Genomic DNA, 19,985 nt, shown 5'->3' on the forward strand with positions numbered 1-19,985 from the left:
TATTAATACCAACAGTGATGGGCATCATTCACAAAAATTTTATTCATGACTAAATTTATTCAGAATAAATTTATTCTGAGTGATTATTCATATGAAAATTTAGTCATTATTCATCATTCATTATGCAAATGTATAAAAAAATTTGAATAATGATTGATGAATAAACTAATTAGTCATGACTAGTTTTTCTGAATAAAATTTTGAATAACCAGCAAAAAATGCAATCGATATGTCTTTGTCTATAACGAGATGCAAAACATCGTTTGCTCTTAAACGTCTTATTTTAGGAATTAAACTATAAAACTAAGACAACTATGACTATTTATTTTTATGTTATTTTAACTTACTCCAGCGTAACATACTTAGTTGTGCTAAAAAGTAGGTTTATAACAGTTTAGTTACTTAAGTTCATTTTAAAACTTTGTTCTAAAAACTATAAAACGCAATTTTTTCATAGTTTTTGAAAGCAAACGATAATATTATTTTAAATTTTTAAATAAAATTTTAACTTAAAAAATTACACGCTTTTTTGCCATATAACCATTTCTCAAAAGTATGCATTATGTTAGACAAAAGTAAATTTTCTCAAACGTTATATAAATATACTTGAAAAGGATTAACGTTTTATTTTTAGTTGTCATAATCGTAGTCAATTAGAGTATTCCGTGCCCATTTTTGTTGACCAGTGAAATTATTCAGTTATTCTTGACTAATGAATAAAGGATACTGAATAACGAATAATGAATGATTTATTCTTTATTCAAAATATTTCTGACTAATGAATAAATCTTTATTCATCATTCATTATTCAGATTTTGAATAATTATTCATCATTCTTTATTCATTATTCTGAATGACAAATGCCCATCTCTGATTACCAATCAAGTTTGGGCAACGTCATAATTTTCACCACATTTTGCAACAGATTTCTAACACGAACAATACTCGTAATGGTGATTTCCCTTCGAAACAGCTAGACAATATCAGTTGATAGTTTATTTGAATGCTGACACCTGCTCTTTGTGTGCGTTGTTCATTCGTTGTGCGAATACTTTGTGCTAGACGGTTTTGATTCCTTTTACATTTTTTGAATTTTAAGGCACTTACTTCTTTTTTAATGTCAAGAAAAAAAAATACTACTTTGAAATTTAATTAAATTTAATTCGCTACGTCAGTAAGAAGTGGCAGTATGAACTACATCAGCAAATTAGTATTCCTAAAGTTATAAGAAACCATGTGTTTATTTTGAGTGTTATGTGCTGTTTCTATAAAACTGAACCATTTAAAATGAATGGAAAATAAAATGAAAAAATTAAGACAAGTTCTGAGAACAAAATTGATAGATAAACAGTACTAATTCATTTAAAAGAAAGGTAAAAATAGCCTTACTATTATTGATGCCAATGATTTATTTTACATACTCTAACTGAATGTTATAAAGCCAAACAATGACAATAACACTCGAAAAAAGGCTATTAAGACTTACTATAATTTCGCTCTATAATTACGAGCCTTTAAAGCATTGAAACAGAGAAATAGTAGCTTTACTCATATGTAACGTGAATTATAACCCTTCTCCTTCATTTAGATATGTAATTTAGTTAAATAATTAAATGCAAAGTGATGGGATTCAGTCGATAGACATATGCTAGTTCTTATAATTCCATAGGCTTTTCGTACTGGTTCCACAAAGTAACTAGTTTTTGTTGGCTTAATTTGAAAATTAAATCATTCGAAAATTCAAGATCGTAACGTATACAAATTAAAAATTAAAAGTTACATTACTTTTGCGATAAAAGAAATCAGCGATCATTACTTTGTGAATTTATTCTTTTTACTTAAATTGATTTCAATACATGTCGCTTAAATTTGTGAAATAATTAAAATGTCAACAAATTAAAATATCAATTATAAGTAATTTACCGAAACACATACTTATATTATTTCATATATGATGTACAGTGCATTAAGAAAAAAAAACGGATCATCCCTAATAACTTTTGATCTAATAATCGAATCTTCATGTTCTAGGACTCATTCTTAATAGTTCGAGGGCGTAACCACAAATATGGTAAAAAAATAAGTGCAGGCGATTTTTGAGTTACGAAATCAGACACAAAAACGTACTTTCTCTGAATAAACTTACCTTTTTTCCAACGGATTCAGATTTGTGAACCCTAAAATATAGGGGGTAGTCGCAATTTGGAAAGTAATGGTCCTGTTAGTTTGAGCGGGAGAGCGATCCAAAGTTTAGAGCCCTTAATGTTAATTTTACTTTTTACTTATTTTCAAAATCTCAAGAACTTTTGAAGCAAGTTTAAAAAATAATTTACACACAATGCCTTCATGTAGCAACGATAACACTACAGGCACAACCACATGATTGGAAACAAAGAAGTGATTAATTTCAAGCAACCAATCGTCTTTCTTTTTCAGTTTCTAAGTAATCATGGATTCGCACCATGGTTTGTCCTCTTTAATCGTCTTCTTACAGTGGTCAAACAGCTAAATAAAATTATTTATAATTTCTCAGCAATTAAAATATAAAAGCGTTTTTAATTGCTTTTAGAGATAATTATCAACTTTAAAAAATAAAATGCAGGAATAACAAAAAATTTTAAAATATTTTTTGTAATCTAAAAATGTTTGCTTTTCTTTTTTTACGTAATGTGAATTCCCGCTTGAAAATTTTTACAACATTCCAAATTCTTTTTTTTTAAAATTTTACCAGTAAGATTAAGAGTTAACAAACTTTTTAAAGCGCAACTATTCTTAAATCCTTTCATAAAATTCCCTATTTAAAAGGTGGTCTCTAAAATTATTTTCATCCAGTTATTTCTCATACTGAAATGGAAGCTTATTGGTAACTAAAGTTCAAGTCTGTTTTATCGGCCTAGCATAAAATATGTATTATAGGACAAATTTCCGATATAACATTTGGTAATTAAATATATTTCTTATGAATAACTTGAAACATCATACTCTTGATTGCATTTAACCTCAATTCAGTTGACAAATTTGCAACATGTTAACATAATCTATGGAACTACAAGTCTAATTAGGATATTCTCTTAATTTTCTGCAAATAAGAACTATAAATTAATGTTTTAGCCTCTGACCGAAATTCTTTCATTTGGGTGCGGTCATTTCTCGTCCTTGAGAATCAAAACGAGGGATCAATCGATTTTTATGGCAAAGTTTTTAGTTAATTCTCAGGAGATCAACACGCAGACGATACTGAAAACGTCACTTTCTATCCACTCAGCTTCGAATCTCTCGGGGTTCATTCAGCGATTTTTTAAAAAAAGATGGACTTTTCTTGATAGTTAATGACTTGGCTTATAGATATGCGTTTTAATTTGATTAGATGTACTAAACTTACATCAAGGTGAAACTAGTCTTCTTTAATGTTTTTTATTCAATTTAATCAAGGTAAATTTTTACTTTTAAAATTGCTTCAATATACTGAACTAGATAACGAAATCAAAATTAAGTAATGCGGTCACTTAATATTCTAAAAACTTTTCATTAAATGAAAGCATCGCATTTTCTTTATCGTAGTTTTATTATAATTTGTGAATAGTATTATTGAATTGGAATGGGAGAGACCTATTTATGAAAGAATTATGGCATAATTCGAATATAAATGGTGCATAATAGTGTTTTGCTTTCTCAAAAACGTAAGTAAAGCATTCTAAACGTATGTGTCTAATCTATCATGTCATAAATTTTGTTGAATTTGATAGTTATGCGGACGATTTATATTATTACTTATGCGGATGATTCGTTTCCTTCTAACAAAAGTTTTTTCAGTTTCATCTAACCCATTAATGCTATGGTCTTAATTTTTTAAATACCATTTATAAGCTAATATTTTTAATCCAGTAAAATAATTTTTAAAATTTACAACATATGAATTTCTGCTTCATTTGAAAAAGTTTAAGTGTTTCCCACTCAATTTGGCGCACTAATATTAAATGGCGAAAAAAGATATAAAGTTTGAAGTATCCTTCGGGGTCCATAGGAGACCACACAGGGGTCCACGTAGACGTGAAGAGAAAACAGGGGTTCACAACTTGTAATAGGGGGTCCACGAAAATCTGGCTATCATAATAAAGAGCAAAAATTTTGGCTTGGATTTACCTATCAACGTAGACAGGTAGCATCATTCACTAGGTAGGTACTAGGTTGCGTACTTAACAGATTTGTTCATGAAATTCAATGACCTTAACTTGCAGTTACAAGGGGACAGCCTTAATTTAATAAAAACAAAGGTTGTAATTTCAGCTTTTCTTGGTAAATTAATATTAATGAAGCAAAATATTAGTCGGCGCGAATTCTCCCAGTTTCCGCACTTGTCACAGATAGAATGTCTTGATGTTCACAGATAGATTCAGACATACGCTCAACATTTAAATACCCTGCATGATGACTTCAAATATAGATTTGAAGATATTCTGACGATGGAAATACCACCATGGATCATAACCCCATTTGATGAAACGGAAGAGGCGAATGTGGTATTACAAGAGGAGCTACTTGAGCTCATCACCAACGAGAAACTGTAGGTGAAATTTAAAAAAGGCTATCAAACATTTTGGCTGCAGGCAGAAATCCCCGAAAAATATCCTGGGCTATGGGAAATTACTAGAAAAGTTTTGATAGCGTTTCCCTCCTCATATCTTGTCGAAAGAAGTTTTAGTGCCGTTACCAACCTGTTAACAAAAAAAGGAGCAGATTGAACGTCACAGAACGGGGAGATTTGAGATTACTTCTTACAAAACTGAAGCCAAATATTGATAATTTGCTGTCAATTCATCAAGTACATCCGTCTCATTAAAAGTATGACTATTTTTTATTGTTGATTTACATTTCAGAGTTCATTGTTGATTTTTGTCAATTGTTGATTGTTTGTAATAATAAATGTTTATAATTATGTATAACTACAAGCATTATTTTAATAAATAAGACACAAGAAAATGTGCTACTTTTTTTTTCTTCTGAATTTAGGGTGATATTTTTTAGGAGTTTTGGCAATATAATAGAAATGTAGCAGCAGGGGGTCAACCGAAAATAGTAAAACTTTGAGAGCGGTCCACGAGAAAAAAAAGTTTGGGGACCTCTGATGTAGAGGAAACGAAAAAAGAACAAAATTGAGGTGTCTTAACCACTGTGACTCCCCTGACCCACAGTAGGCTGTTACGGGAATGCTTTATTTTACTAAATATATGCTGAAAAAAGTAATTGTTTTGGTTTTTCATTCATGTCTTATGCATAACCACATTATTAGTTCATTCTGAAATTATGGTAAAACAACCTGCATCAGTCTGTCCTTTAACCGCAATTTTACGGTAAAGAACTTTCTTTACCTTTTACGGTTATTTAACATTTACAACTAGCATGGTGTCGAAATCGCAAAAATGAAATTTAAGAGGACACTGGAAATAGTTTAGCAGCTTTATGTTGCTGTGAATGAGAGTATAGTATTCTAACAGTCAAGGGTCACAAATTGGGGGGTGCACGATACTGAAAACTCTTCGTGTATTGAAGGTAAAAGGGGAAATGTTGTGGATCAAAGCTGTAACACAAATCTCCGTTCTCTCGGTTATAAAATTGACAGATTAGCCCTCTCAGCAACCTATCCACTAGGAACAAATTATGAATGTCTTCAATAGTGCGTTCACTAGTTAGTGTGATAAAATTCTGGTTGCTTAACCGTATTAGTAAGAGAAGTTAATGAACGAATTTTCTCACAGTTAATAGTTTGAATACCATTTTATTTATTATAATTTGACTGTTTTATTTGAATATGGTAAAATAACAAATAAATAAATTGTCATTTAACAATTTTTACGAGAGATTTCTAACAGTTCAGGCTTCGAGTAACCCAAGTTATTTGTTGTTGTTGTAAATTTAGTGATATTTATGGTCTTAATAACTCATTTTTTAAGATTGATCTAATTTTAATACCTTTGTTAAAATAATAATATAATACTAAAACAAAAATGAGTTTCAGTGTTGAAATTTAAAATATTATTTTAGAAGTTAAAACTTTACAGCATCAGTTTACTCATTACTTGAACACGTAATGCTTCCACGTAAGATACATAATACGTAAAGATCCGTAATATACGCTTATACGTAAAGATATACTTATACGTAAAGATACACTTATGCGTAAAGATACACTTGTACGTAAAGATACACTTATACGTAAAGATACATAATGCTGTCTCTTAGCCTTTAATTGTTATTTCTTTCTTTATGTTTAAATATTTCAATTTACAACAGCAATTAAACAAGTTACGATGGTCCGCAAAATATGTGGCATATATTTTAAAACAAGAATGACATAATATTACAGTTTTCGATATGATATGTAAATTTGATTCGCCTTTTTTTACACTGAGAAAAAAATATGGTCAAGACTACCAGAATATGAGAAAATTTAAATTTAAATATTATTTTTTATCCTAGATCTATGGGAACATCAAATTGCTGGATATTTTATCCGAAGATCTTTGATAATGGTAAATTTAACAATAAAATATGGTTTTATAATATGTGAGATAATTTTATCATGATATCTTAGAAAATGGAATAAAAGCCCTTTATTCCGTTAAATTTCTTTTTATTTTTTACTAAATGTATAGTAATAAGAAATATATTTTTAAAAATGAAAATCTTAGGATAACTAATACCATATGAACGGAAAAATTACCAAACAAATTGTTTAAATTACGTATATTTTGGTTTTATTAACCAAAATAATGAGTTTCCTATTAGAAATGTCCTTACCACCATACAACCGGTAATTTACTGTAATCATAACTAAAAACATCTTCAAAAACGTACATTTATTTATTTGTTAAATTTCGCACCGCTTTTTTTATTACCTGAAGTTCTTCTTCCTTGTCTTCCTTTAGTAGAGAATATTTTTAGCTTCAATACGATGTAAAGCTGTGACATTTTCTAATGCATAATTATTTTTGAAAATACTTGAAGTTTAGGATTGCTCAAAGGATTGAAATTTCAATCGGCCGCATATAATAGAATATATACATTTAAATAATATTAAAAATTTCGCAACTTACAGAAAAAACTGAACACTTTTCCAAAAACAAGTCAACGTAATTATAAAGTTTCCCCCAATTTAAATAGTGCCAATTTAATAAAATACTAATCTAGAATTTTAAATACATATATTTATTTGGAAAAAAATTTAATAAATTTTGACATTGCAGTTTGCCATAGAATTTGTTTTTCTAAAAAATTATTTCAAAGCAGATTTTTACAGGTACAAAAATTCTATTCTTTTCAAAAAGATCTCTTTTGAAAAGGCTACGAGACGAAAAAAGAATCTCGCTTACAGCTTTGTTAAGCAAACTCCACAATCTACGAAAAAACAAAAACATATCGTCCTACAAAATATTAGAATGACCCAAATCAGAGATAAAATTGATGTTATTACGTTGTTGTCTAAAAAATAAATTTAAAAGAAAGTAATAAATAAACAAAATGCAGAAATTAGGTTTCTTAATGAGAATGCTTTCACCAAGTGATTAAAAATTTAGTGATATAAAATTAATGAGCATTTAGGATCTGAAACAATGATCAATCGAAATGGCTATCAAATTTAGCAACATTAGATAAATCCAGCAAAAGAAGAGACATTGTTTAGCTTAGTTGTTTTATCAGTATTGCAGCAAAAATATTTTTGATCTTATTATTTGTAATTCGCTGTATAATTTCCTTTCAAGTAAACGATGTTGAGCACGTGTCTGGACCAGTCTGAGCTGTTGATGATTACCTTTGTACTTTTTTGTAAAAAACACTCCAAACAATAAAACATTCTATTCACCCATCGAAATTTGTATTAAATTCTTTAGGTCTTTATATTTTTTTAATTTTTGATCTTAAAATCACAAATTTCGATTCTTCTGTACCATTATTTATAAATTTCACTAGAATGAGAACGTACGACAAACGTTTTTGATTGCAAGCTACGAATTTCAGTGGCATTTATTTTTTTAATAATTGAAATGAATTCTTTCAAATAATGATTTGTTTGTTGAAAAGCTTCCTCTCTTGTTTACAATATGAAAGAAATACATATCTGTTCCAATCAAACACATTTTATTTATAAAGATAACTTTTCGAAGCATTGTAATATCACCAGATGAAAATAAAAGTAGACTTAAAAATAATATATATAGTGCGAAATAACTCAAAGTTTTCTGTGCAACTATTATTTTCACCCAAAAGCGAAATTTGCAGTAGGTAAAGTTAATTATCCAAGCACGATTAGAGTTAAATTAACGTAACGTACTGTTGCTAATTATAAATGCAAAGGTTTTATATTTACGTCGAGGAATTAGACCTTATTCGTAAAGTTAGAAAAAATTTATAAAAATTAACTGTGTGAAGTTTTGAAACATCCGAAATAATGAATTGCATAGGTGTATAGTTTACCTTGATTTTAGCAACCAAAATTAAGAGTTTTTTTTTACCAGAAATATCAAGATCATTCAGTACGGTAATTTCATATCATGGCAAAATCTCTGAGAAATCATGGCAGAATTAATTCCCTACTGTATAATTGTGTGTAATCCTATTATGATTTGTTTGCCTTTAGATATTCTTAAATAATTTTTACAGCATTTCGAGCTACATGATAAACTCTTGGTTTACCTAAACTCCCTTTGTTCTAAACTTGGTTTTTTTAAACTACTAATGTCGGTAACACAGAATTTGCCATCAAAGGTTTCTCCCGCAATACGAGAAAGAAATTGTATATTCATAAAAAAAATGGAAAACTCACTATCATTCGAATAATCCCAAGCAGCTTCTCTCAGATCACCAGTAGAAGCAGCAGAAGTACTCCATTTTTCAAGTTTACGCTGCCCACTCCTTCTGTTATGAGAAATGCTTCTGGAATTGCCACCATACCTTCTTAAAGGAGATCCACCTCCATCAGTCCTGTCCAAATTCTGATCATTCGAATGAGTTCTGTTCAGATTGGACTGGCTGTTTCTGTGTTCCATTCTCCTTAGATAGACACCCCTGGCTTGGCGAGCCCTTGCCAATCTAGTGCTCTCATTCCTGCTCAGCACATCCGATCTACTTGGCCTTCTGGAATGGGGGGGAGATTCACTGGTGCCATCAGGTGCTGCTGCCAGATAATTTTGTTCTGAATATACTCTGTAACTATCGTATTCTCCTGTATCATCTATTGGGATGGGTGTCAGGTTCGATTCTACGGTGGCACCTGTTGCATCTGGTGTATCTCCACTGTCTTCGCTGCTGCCCAACTCTTTGACTTCCACTTCAATTGTCAATTTCCCATTTTCGTTTATAAGACGACCTTCCGCAAGCTCGTTTGAAAATCCATCATTGTTGTCCGATTTCCCACTTATGCTTGACCCTCGATTGGAGTTACTATCGTTTTGGTCTTTGACGTTCAGATTGTTTGAATCATTTTCAGAAATATTCTCTAATTCACCAGGTACATTTTGTGTATCTGAAATAACAAAGTTGACATTGTTAGATAGTGTTAATAATATATTATTCTTTTTTAAAGATTTTTCGATTTACAAATTAATTGTATTATATTTCATAACATTCGCTGCTTTTAGTTTTTTGCGTGTTTAAAGTTTAAATTACATGCCAAACAAAGAGTTTTGAAGGATAGTAGAATAAGCCAACTGTTTAAAATTTGATTGTTCATGCGTAAGGTTTATAACTTTCCGTTTTTCTTTTACGTGAAAAAAATCGATTCTTAAATTACGCTCATCTAACAATGTACAAGAAAATTGAACATAATATTAAACAAACTATATCATTTTAACCCAAAGTTTATGAAACCAACTTAAAATATAAATTCAGTAGTGGAAATAAATTAACGTGATCTTCTATGACTGGAATCACCATGAATAAAATATTTATTCGAGTGTTTGAATTTAATCTTACGAAGTTGCTATCTTAACTATGGAAGTGTATATAAAATACGCTTAAACTTATTCTCAGTATTCTTTATTTTAATATTTAAAGTGTAATCGAAACTCATGTTGTTCCATTAAACTTTTTAATTATAAATAAGTTTGCTACATATAAATAATTACACTACATATTATATTACATCACTGCATATAAATAACTACAACAGATATATAAAAGCATAATAATCTTTACCGTAGCGAATTTCAACTTCATCAAAATATAAATACAGTTTTTAGTATGATTATTTTTCGGTAAATATTTTACTACTTCTTGGAAAAGTGAAAATTGGCAAATTTGTAATAATGTTAAGATAAGATTTTTTGCAAAATCTGTCAATTTCATAACATTCGGCATACTAGTTGATGAGACACACTTTAGTAGCTCTTTATTAATAAACTTCATTCGCACACTGAGAAAAAAGGTATGATCAAAACTATCAAAATATGGTAAATTTTACCTTTTTTGTGGCTCTATGAGAACATCAAAACCTCGGTAATTTTTTAACAAAGGGCATTGGTAATGATTTTGGCAAAATTAAAAATAAATAAGGTTTCATACTATGCGGAAAAATTTAATAAATGTGTTCAAATTTTTGTAATTGACATGACATATTGAAGTATGGCTTTTGTTCGTTTAAAATTATTTTTCCGTTTTGTATTTTTATTAAATGTGTGGTAATAAGAACTGTAATTTTAAAAGCAACAATTTCCGGTAAACCGTTACAATATGGCCAGATAAATTAGCAAATGAATAGATTAAATACCTTATATTTTTGTTCTATAACCAGAACTGTTATTATATATTCTTTTTTGCCAATAATATCTTCACCATTCAGAACGGTAATTTTAACTGAATATTTTTTTCTGCGCAATAATAATAATCAAATACGAAAATATTATCTGCCAATATTTTTTACATCTCGTTTAAATCAAATGCATTTCAAATTCTATTTTTTTGGTTAGTTATAAATTTTATGTATAATGTTAATACAATAACGCTGAATATATAACTAGATAATTTAATAAAATTGCATTACAAAGAAAATCTGTAATATAATTACTATAATCATATAATATTAACACAACTAAATTACAACATAGCTTTGGATTGGTGATAGTTAATATTAAATTATATTCAAAATTATTTGTGGTAAAGTATTATTGAAAACATTTTTGACAGAGCTGAAAAAAATTCATTAAATAAATAAAAAATGGCAATTACGATAAGAAAAAAGTTTTAAAGCTTTATACAAAAATCAAATATTCTCTAAACATAAATAAATAAATAAAACTATTTAAATAACAAAAAAATATTTTATAAGTTATTTGAAATAATTTATTTGAAGAAAATATAGAGTTTTAAAAAGGTTCTGATATTTTGACACAATTAAGGTTAACATTTGTATAAATGATATCTGAAAAAAAGTTATATAAATGAAATATAAATATTTGCATAGTAATTTTTATCCAACTATACTAATAAGTTATAAACATGATAATCAAGAATATGTTTTCAAATAATTCTAACCATTATAATTCTTTGAAATAATTTGATTTAACTGCAAATATTTTAAAATTTAAATAATATATATAAAGGATAAGATTTATTGAAAAATAGAATAATAGGCATATTAATTCACTAATAGCAAAAAATAATTCATATTTATTATATATAACGCCATGAAAAATATTTTTTTAGGTTAAGTTTGGTAGAAAAATATTAAATACCACTTTAATTACGCAACATATAGTTTTTACTGTTTCACTGTCATATTATTTACAAAAGTAAAAGTTTTAAAATAAGCAATAGCAATGCTTTCCTCTCAGTACACATTTATTACGAAATTAATCTGAAAAAAGAAATCTTCATATTTAAGAAGTATTTAAACGAAACAAAGTATAATTTGTAATTAGATATACATTGAGTCAATATATGAAATAAGTAAATCTTAAAATTAGCCTAGCATTTTGAATGTATGTTTATTCCCTCCTCCGTTAAAACGAGTTGACCTCTGCTAGCATGAATTTAGTTTAGTAATGTTTAAATTAAATTTATAAGACACTTTATAAGTACCATACTTAGACTAATTTAACACATTATAATGTTAAAACACACTAAACTAAAACGGCAAAGATATAAATGTATAAAATATCCAATGTAGTTCAAATTAGTTTATTAATTATAAACGGAATTAAAAAGACATATCTTATATGTAAGTAATAAATAAATACTCTGCTTAACACTGCTGAAGCAGAAAGGTGAGTTAACCAGCATGGTTTCTAATACGTTTTAATGCTATAAATAAATTAAAAAACTACAATGATGTAAGCATAATATTCATATTTCACAAAACAGAGATAAATTCAAAGTCAAAAATTGAGTTATAAAAATATACTTTTAAATTAAAATTTTAAATTAAAATTTTAAATTGTACTTTTGAATGCGTACTTTGTAAGTTAATTAGTGTTGAGAAAATACTTATATATACTATTATATAGACATAAATGACATACACATATATTAACAAGTACATATTTCTGTGCATGTACTGTGTCTGGTAAAAAAATATGTGCGTATTCTATTTATTCTTTGCAGCTTTTCTTAGTAGATGGTAACAAATAGGTACACATGATAGGTACACACTTAGTAGATGGTAACAAATAGGTAAAACAAATATTGAAATAAAAGAGAAATACAAAACAATTATAAGTTATATTTATATGAGATACATATAAGTTATATTAGTTAATTTTAAAATCTTATTTATTTCAAAAACTGGAAAGACGTGCCTCAACAAAAGTTTTCATAATAAAGTTTAAAAAGATGTGCAAGCATATACAGCAGTCATTTTTAAATTAATTTTTGCTTTGAAACCATTCTTCTTTTACAAATAAAACTCATTTCTCAATTTTATTTTTATATATTCCCCCTTCTAAAAATTTTCCCAAACAGGTCGTCATACAAAATTAGGTGAAATTACAATTTTCAAGAATTTTTTGTCTTTCATCCAAATAGTAAAATTTTTTATATTAAACGGCTTATACTTGTTATTGAAAATTAAACAAATCAACAATTTATATTTAAAATATGTAAATTCATCAAAAATACAGTTTTTGTAGCATAATTAAAGAAACAATTTTCAATATTCTGAAAAAAAATTTGCTGAGTTTAAACAGCAATTTTCATACATTACTTTTTTCAATATATTACATAATTCATCGATGCATTTTTCTTGAATTAATTTTTTTTTTGGTTGACACTAATTATTACCTTATTGAGAGTGATCGTTATTTGAAAGCTTGATCACTAATTTCAGTTGTTAACATAAAAGTAATTATATTGATTGTTTTATAAGTTTAAATGTAACTATTCTCTTATTTTGGTTTCATTTTTGGAATCGAAATAAATTGAAGGAGAATTTTTAATATATATTACATTTGAAAGATACATGCAAATATTATTTTTCACGTAAGATTCAATTTTCTGTAACGCCAAAGCCACATTTTATCAATAATAAGATTTAAGAAGAAAATAAATCGTTAAACTCATTAATGTCGACCGAATAGTTTGCGTAAATTTAAACCATGAAGAACAGTTGAAACTAAAATAAAACTTCACATGAGTAGATTATTTCGAATCATTAGATTAAAATAAATAGGTATTTAAAGTTTTCTCCACTTTACCCCATTTTTACCTAGTAATAAGATTATGAACCTGATTTCTTGATTTTATAAGCAAATAACTAATATATTTGATATTTGTTTCGTATTTTTCATGCTTTTCATTGTTTATTAATGAATCTAGTTACCGAATTTCAGACTTTAAGATTGTAAGTGATTTTTAAACATTAAACTTTGAAAAAGTTTTCGCTTGCAACCTTCAAAACTAAAATTTAGTAACTACTTTTAAATGTAAATATTTTACTGTGTGAGATGAAAAAACAAATTCCAAAAGATTCTACTTAATCTTAATGAATAAGGACATTGCGCTCACATATTTCTCCATTGTTTAAAATAGAGAAATTAGAATCTCTTTACTGATTTTCTTAATGAGAATTAACAGATTTAAATATTCAAAAAAAGTAATAAAGAAATGAGTAGAACAGTTTGATTCGAATTCATTAAAAAATGTCGTATTCGTCACATTAGAATTGCTGATTTTAATATTGATTCTAATCAATACTCAAATCTAAATTCAATTTTACTATTCTGAACATTGATCCAATAAGCATTTTTACCTGAATTATGACTGCTTTCCACTCTTCCGTCCTTCCCATCCACAGACAGCGTGTGGTGGTGAACAATTTCTGGATCTTCTGGGGTTCCATTGTGTGCGACCTCCGAACTGTCTCCAGAAATTTCTCGCCCGTGTTCGTCCACAAGTTTAATGGTGGTGGACTCGACTTCTGAGGTTGCGGCGCCATCTGAAGAAGTATGATTAGACGTCTTGTCCTCCGAGTTATTCTTTTGATTCCTTCTTGCGTGCATCGTGTAGACTCCGTTATGAGCTGTGGAGAAAGAAATGTAATGATCATCATGTAACTTGGTTGGGGGAAGCTGAGCATTTTCTAGAAACTACATTTCCTGGAGGAGACTGTTTGGGTTGTTAAGACACTTCTTTTTATTTCGAGAAATTAGATATTATTAGAAAGGATTTTCGTTTTTTCATTACTACTTTAAGAGTTCACTGAGTTTTGGAGAAAGATTATTCCAATATTATAATATATAAAAGTTTGAATTAGCGTGTAAAATTTTTCTTTGATTAATGCTGTAAGAAAAAACTTTTATTTATTATTTCTAAAATAATTAGTGAGACTTGCCGATCCCCGAAATCGTTTATTCAGTTCATTTCAGATCACTTAGTAATCTGTGCTGACTTATTCTCTCGCTATATCCGCTTTTATCTTCTCTAATACCCCAGCGTTTATACTTGAATATATAGTTCATACTTGATATTATTTATATTAGAGGCTGGATTTAAAATTTTTTAAAAAAATAATTCGAATATATGTTTAAATAAAGACAATGGCAATTTTTTACAATTTCCCTTTAAGTGTTATAATTAGATAGACAATATCTTTTTATCCAACATGCTAGCATAAATGCATTGAAATCAATTGCGTCTAGTTTTTCTTTTACATTAAAAAAAACCGAAAAAACTGTCAATGTAAAATATTTAATTAATTTAAACTTTAAACAAAGAAAGAATTTTTTCTCATGTTCAGACATATTTGTTCATAGCTGCAAAAAAAATATTATCCCACTGTTAAGGCTACAGTGGACCTTCAAAAAAAATTTTTTTTTTATCTTTAAAAGTGAATTTTTTTCTTCTTCCAACATGTATCTTAGCTAACTAATTATATTCTGAAAGTTTAGAAAAAAAATTTCCAGCCATTTTTGAAAAATTCAATTTTTTTAAAAACAATTTAATAATTTTTAAAATGCTCCCAACGTCTTTTATTTTGAATTTTTTAATTTCTGTTTTTAGTTTTGACTTTAATAGATATATCTTAACAGAAGTTCGGATGAGGAGCAACAGTACACAAATTAGAATTATAAATATAGAACAAAATAAATTTTAAAATTAAATTTTCTCTAAAACAATAGCTTTCGTGATAAATAAATACCTATAACTTATTTGCTATTTATGATAATTCAGAAATGCATCCTAACATTTATTCTAACATATCTAGTAAATGTCATAAGTAAAAATCAAGGCAATTAGATGAAAAACGAGCTCCCTGGAACGTTTTGAAAAATTGAATATTTACGAAATTTTCATTTTGAGAAAAACAGATTTTTGTAAATGACAATTGAAATTTTGTCACTATGATGAGTTTTTGTTTATTATCAAGCAATTCGCACATAATCAATTGCTTAGAACAACAAAAATAACATAAAATAGTAAATAAAAGTGAAATTGCCATTTATAAAAATCTGTTTTTCTCAAAATGAAAATTTTGTAAATATTCAATTTTTCAAAACGTTCCAGGGAGCTCGTTTTTCATCTAATTGCCTTGATTTTTACTTATGACATTTACTAGATATGTTAGAATAAATGTTAGGATCTGAATTATCATAAGTCTGAATCGGATCTGAATAGTTTCTGAATTATCATAAATAGCAAATAAGTTATAGGTATTTATTTATCACGAAAGCTATTGTTTTAGAGAAAATTTAATTTTAAAATTTATTTTGTTCTATATTTATAATTCTAATTTGTGTACTGTTGCTCCTCATCCGAACTTCTGTTAAGATATATCTATTAAAGTCAAAACTAAAAACAGAAATTAAAAAATTCAAAATAAAAGCCGTTGGGAGCATTTTAAAAATTATTAAATTTTTTTTAAAAAAATTGAATTTTTCAAAAATGGCTGGAAATTTTTTTTCTAAACTTTCAGAATATAATTAGTTAGCTAAGATACATGTTGGAAGAAGAAAAAAATTCACTTTTAAAGATAAAAAAAAAATTTTTTTTGAAGGTCCACTGTAGCCTTAACAGTTTTTGTCAAACTGAATTAAAGGGAACACATTGACATGAAATAACTCACTAATAACCTAATCAATGTATTTTGATACCAAAATATTTATCAAAAGTTCTTCTATTCTCAAATTTTCATATTGTATTTCAATTCTTTTTTTCTTATAAAAGTGCGAAGCAGGCTGGGGAATTTTTTTGAAACAGAGCTAGTTTATCTCAAAAATAAAAAGAATTAAGTTGTTTAATTAAAAATAGAATAAACTTTTAGGTTTTTAAAATATTCATTTTTCGATTAAATAATTTTGAAATGTCGGCATTCGACTAGTTCTTTGCCCAATGCAATTTAAAGCATTCAAGTTCGTTGTTTGTAATAATACAATAAACATATTGATACAAATAGAAAATGTTATCTACCTTTTCCATTTTTTTGACTATCCGTTCTTTTTTCTCTGGAAGGTCTTTCTTGACTCGCTGTACCCGTTTCAGAAACTGTGCGTCTATGCGAGTGGTGGGATGAAAGTTGGGCTTTTAGGCATCTTGAATTAGCCCGAATCCTTTCCATTAAAATCTTCCCCGCATCATCATCGTCTACCTCCGCTTCGTATTCTGCATCGAGTGGCTGGTGGCGAGTTGCAGGAGGAAGTTTGTTATTCTCTGTTTTTGATGATGCTTTCTTTGCCGTATGCTATAGAAAAAAGGATCTTTTTGTATATATGAAATGCATGTGTTGTAAACTAACAAGAAAAATTATACCGTGACGAAAATGTTTTAAGGACAATTCATTTTCTTTAAATAGAAAAGGTTAATAAACTAACAGATATATTAAATATAATGTATGAATACAAAATGGAATGTTTTTTTCTTTTATTTATTCCTCAGCTGAATACCCGTTTTTCGTACTGATTGGAAAAAAGTAAATAATCAATAAATTGGTATTGATCGACATTGAGAAATCATGCTCAAAACTGAAACACATAAGCCGACACAATTAGCCAAAATTATATTATTAGTATTCATTGCCCTTTTTGGTGACTTTACGTTTTTAGATTAATGTTTTCAAAATTTTCTCTTATCAAAATAAGGATTAAATGTAATCAGTATCATTTTTCATAATGCTATTATTATATATAGACCACAGTCGATAGGCAAAAATTACCATTATCATCAATTTCCTTTGGTACCTATCCCTTTCGTTGGGTCGTAAGAATCCTATTTCCACAGTACTTATAGTGGGCTATTTTGGCACCTATAGTATGATATAGCATCTTAGTACCAATATTAATATAATTAGTACACATGAAAAAGACCAATGGACTTAATAAAAGTAGTGTCTATCACCAAAATTAACTAAGCATCATTGGCGATAATAACAGAATCACAATTTTTTACGGTTTTCACATACGGATAAGTATTTTTTTCATTGAATTATGTTTTTAAGACTTAGTTTATTTCTTTATTGCAATTTGTACCTATTCTTCTTTCAAGGCAATGCAGCCTGTTACAGTCCTAGGCCGCCCCAAGTAGCTTTTAAAATCTGGGCCGACCCGAATCAAAGCTCTTCCAGTTTCCCTCATTTATTAAGTTCTTATTACCTATAATCAAAATTAAATTTATAGCTATTCTCGAAAAAATTAATAACGTCATTATTTCATAATTGATTTTTGACGAATGAAGATCGGTACTTGTTTCGAAAGCCGTAAAAATCACCAGACTATTATTGACTCCTGTGATGCTTTTAAATAAATATTGTATTAAACACTATTGGAATCGCCGATTTAGGTACTGTAGTAATAAGATTTTTAGCCCAATCCGAAACGGATAAGTTGCCTAATATCACCACTACACTTACATTATATATTTTTGTTATTTGTTGTATAATACATTGCCGCTTCATACTTTTAGTAAAAATTCCGATTAACAAAAGAAATATCATCATATCAGAAAGATTTTTGTGAATGTCAAATGTTATATAATGCATATGGTATCATTTAATCTATGCTAGACAGAATTTACAACATATTTATAATATTTATATAAGTCGTAATGGATAAGTTTAATTTTATTACATTAATTCTAGTTGAGAATCCATTCTTTACTCCTAATCCATATTTTACAGCTTTAAAAATTCAGTTTCTTTTAAAATAAGTTTATTTATTTAACCTTTATAACTCTATTAAATAGTGCATTAAATTTTCTCTCTGCGTGTTATTTTTACAAGCAAGAAAAGAACATGTATGAAAAAAAATGTGTAACGACGTGTATATAAAGTTTAGTATTTATTTGCAATTTATATAAGTCATGTGCTACTTCTAATAAATAACTTCTATTTACAAGTCTACAATTATGAATTACAATTCCAGTTTACAATTACGAATAATAAAATTCATACAGTTTTGTTTTTTCACCCTTGTTTTTCGTTAATATCAATGTGTTTAAAATTTTACTCATTTACTGTGTATTTTACTTCCAAAATCCATAACGATTCATCTTCAGAAAACCTATAACTTATAAAAAGTTTTTTTTTCTACTCTAACAAAGTATTTTTGCATTTATTTACAATTATAAAGCATTAAAAAGCAACAAAAAATTGACAATTAAAAAAAATGTATTAAAATATTAAAACCACATTATTTGAAATAAATTTTTAAAATAAATGAAAGTAAAATATGGGAAAATGCCGAGAGAAATTAACATTCAGAAATTAACAAATTTTTACCTCCAATATTACACGTCCAATCCTGAAATAAAAGTAACTGTATAGCAGGGTGTTTTCCATTTCTGTACAACTTTAAAAACAATAAGTCTCAAAATAATATTTCTTTAAGTGTTGTTAGAATAAGATAGTGGATTCTAATATGTACGAAAAAATCTATGAAAGCCCTCTACTAAAATTAAAAAAAAGCATCTGCCGACCTCATTCAATACGAAATATTCCTTTCTCAATTATTGAAATGTATTTGCTTCAATGTCTTTACTTTTTACAGCAAAAGTATTTTTTTGTGTCACCTATTTTTTTTCTCGTTATTTTTGTATAGTTGTGCAAAATATTTCTTTTAATATATGGATAAGCTCATTTCTAAACTTTCACTCTTATCAATTGATTTAATTAATATGAATTATAGGTCATATTGATTTGCAAAATGTTTCAAAATTACTTTTTAAAAAATTATCGAAATTACCAGAATATGGCAAATTTTACCATGGCTCTATGGGAACACCAAAAAGCTCGGTAGTTTTTGTTGAAGTTCTTTAATTTTATTGGAAATCCATGTACTTTTTATCCCCTTTGATGTCATAATTTTAACTAAATTAAGAATTAGCATACAAAAAGGCTTCAATTATTTTTAAAAAAATTTCACACGATAAAAAAATTTTTAGTGGGAACACTCAAACATTTTTGATTACGTTGTATCTAACAAAAATTCAGCAAAGTTTTTGTAGTTTATTCATTTTCCATACAATAGATTTAAATTTCCATAAATGCATTTAAAGAATTTTTCTTCATA

The 19,985-nt window shown here is 27.6% G+C and overlaps 1 protein-coding gene across 1 annotated transcript in view; it reads right to left on the reverse strand.

Annotated features, from left to right (window-relative positions):
- Nucleotides 1-19,985, reverse strand: part of LOC107451190 (uncharacterized) — a 148,308-nt gene that overhangs the window by 22,445 nt on the left and 105,878 nt on the right. Inside the window, exons 8-10 of the mRNA XM_016067207.4 lie at nucleotides 16,894-17,164; nucleotides 14,237-14,506; nucleotides 8,822-9,520 (exon numbers count right to left, since the gene is read on the reverse strand). Of these exons, the coding sequence (XP_015922693.3) occupies nucleotides 8,822-9,520; nucleotides 14,237-14,506; nucleotides 16,894-17,164 (1,240 nt within the window). The remainder of the gene's footprint in view (nucleotides 1-8,821; nucleotides 9,521-14,236; nucleotides 14,507-16,893; nucleotides 17,165-19,985) is intronic.

Source organism: Parasteatoda tepidariorum, chromosome 6, assembly GCF_982258835.1.
Source record: "Parasteatoda tepidariorum strain Cologne lab strain chromosome 6, Ptep-v5.0, whole genome shotgun sequence".
Classification (NCBI taxonomy): Eukaryota; Metazoa; Arthropoda; class Arachnida; order Araneae; family Theridiidae; genus Parasteatoda; species Parasteatoda tepidariorum.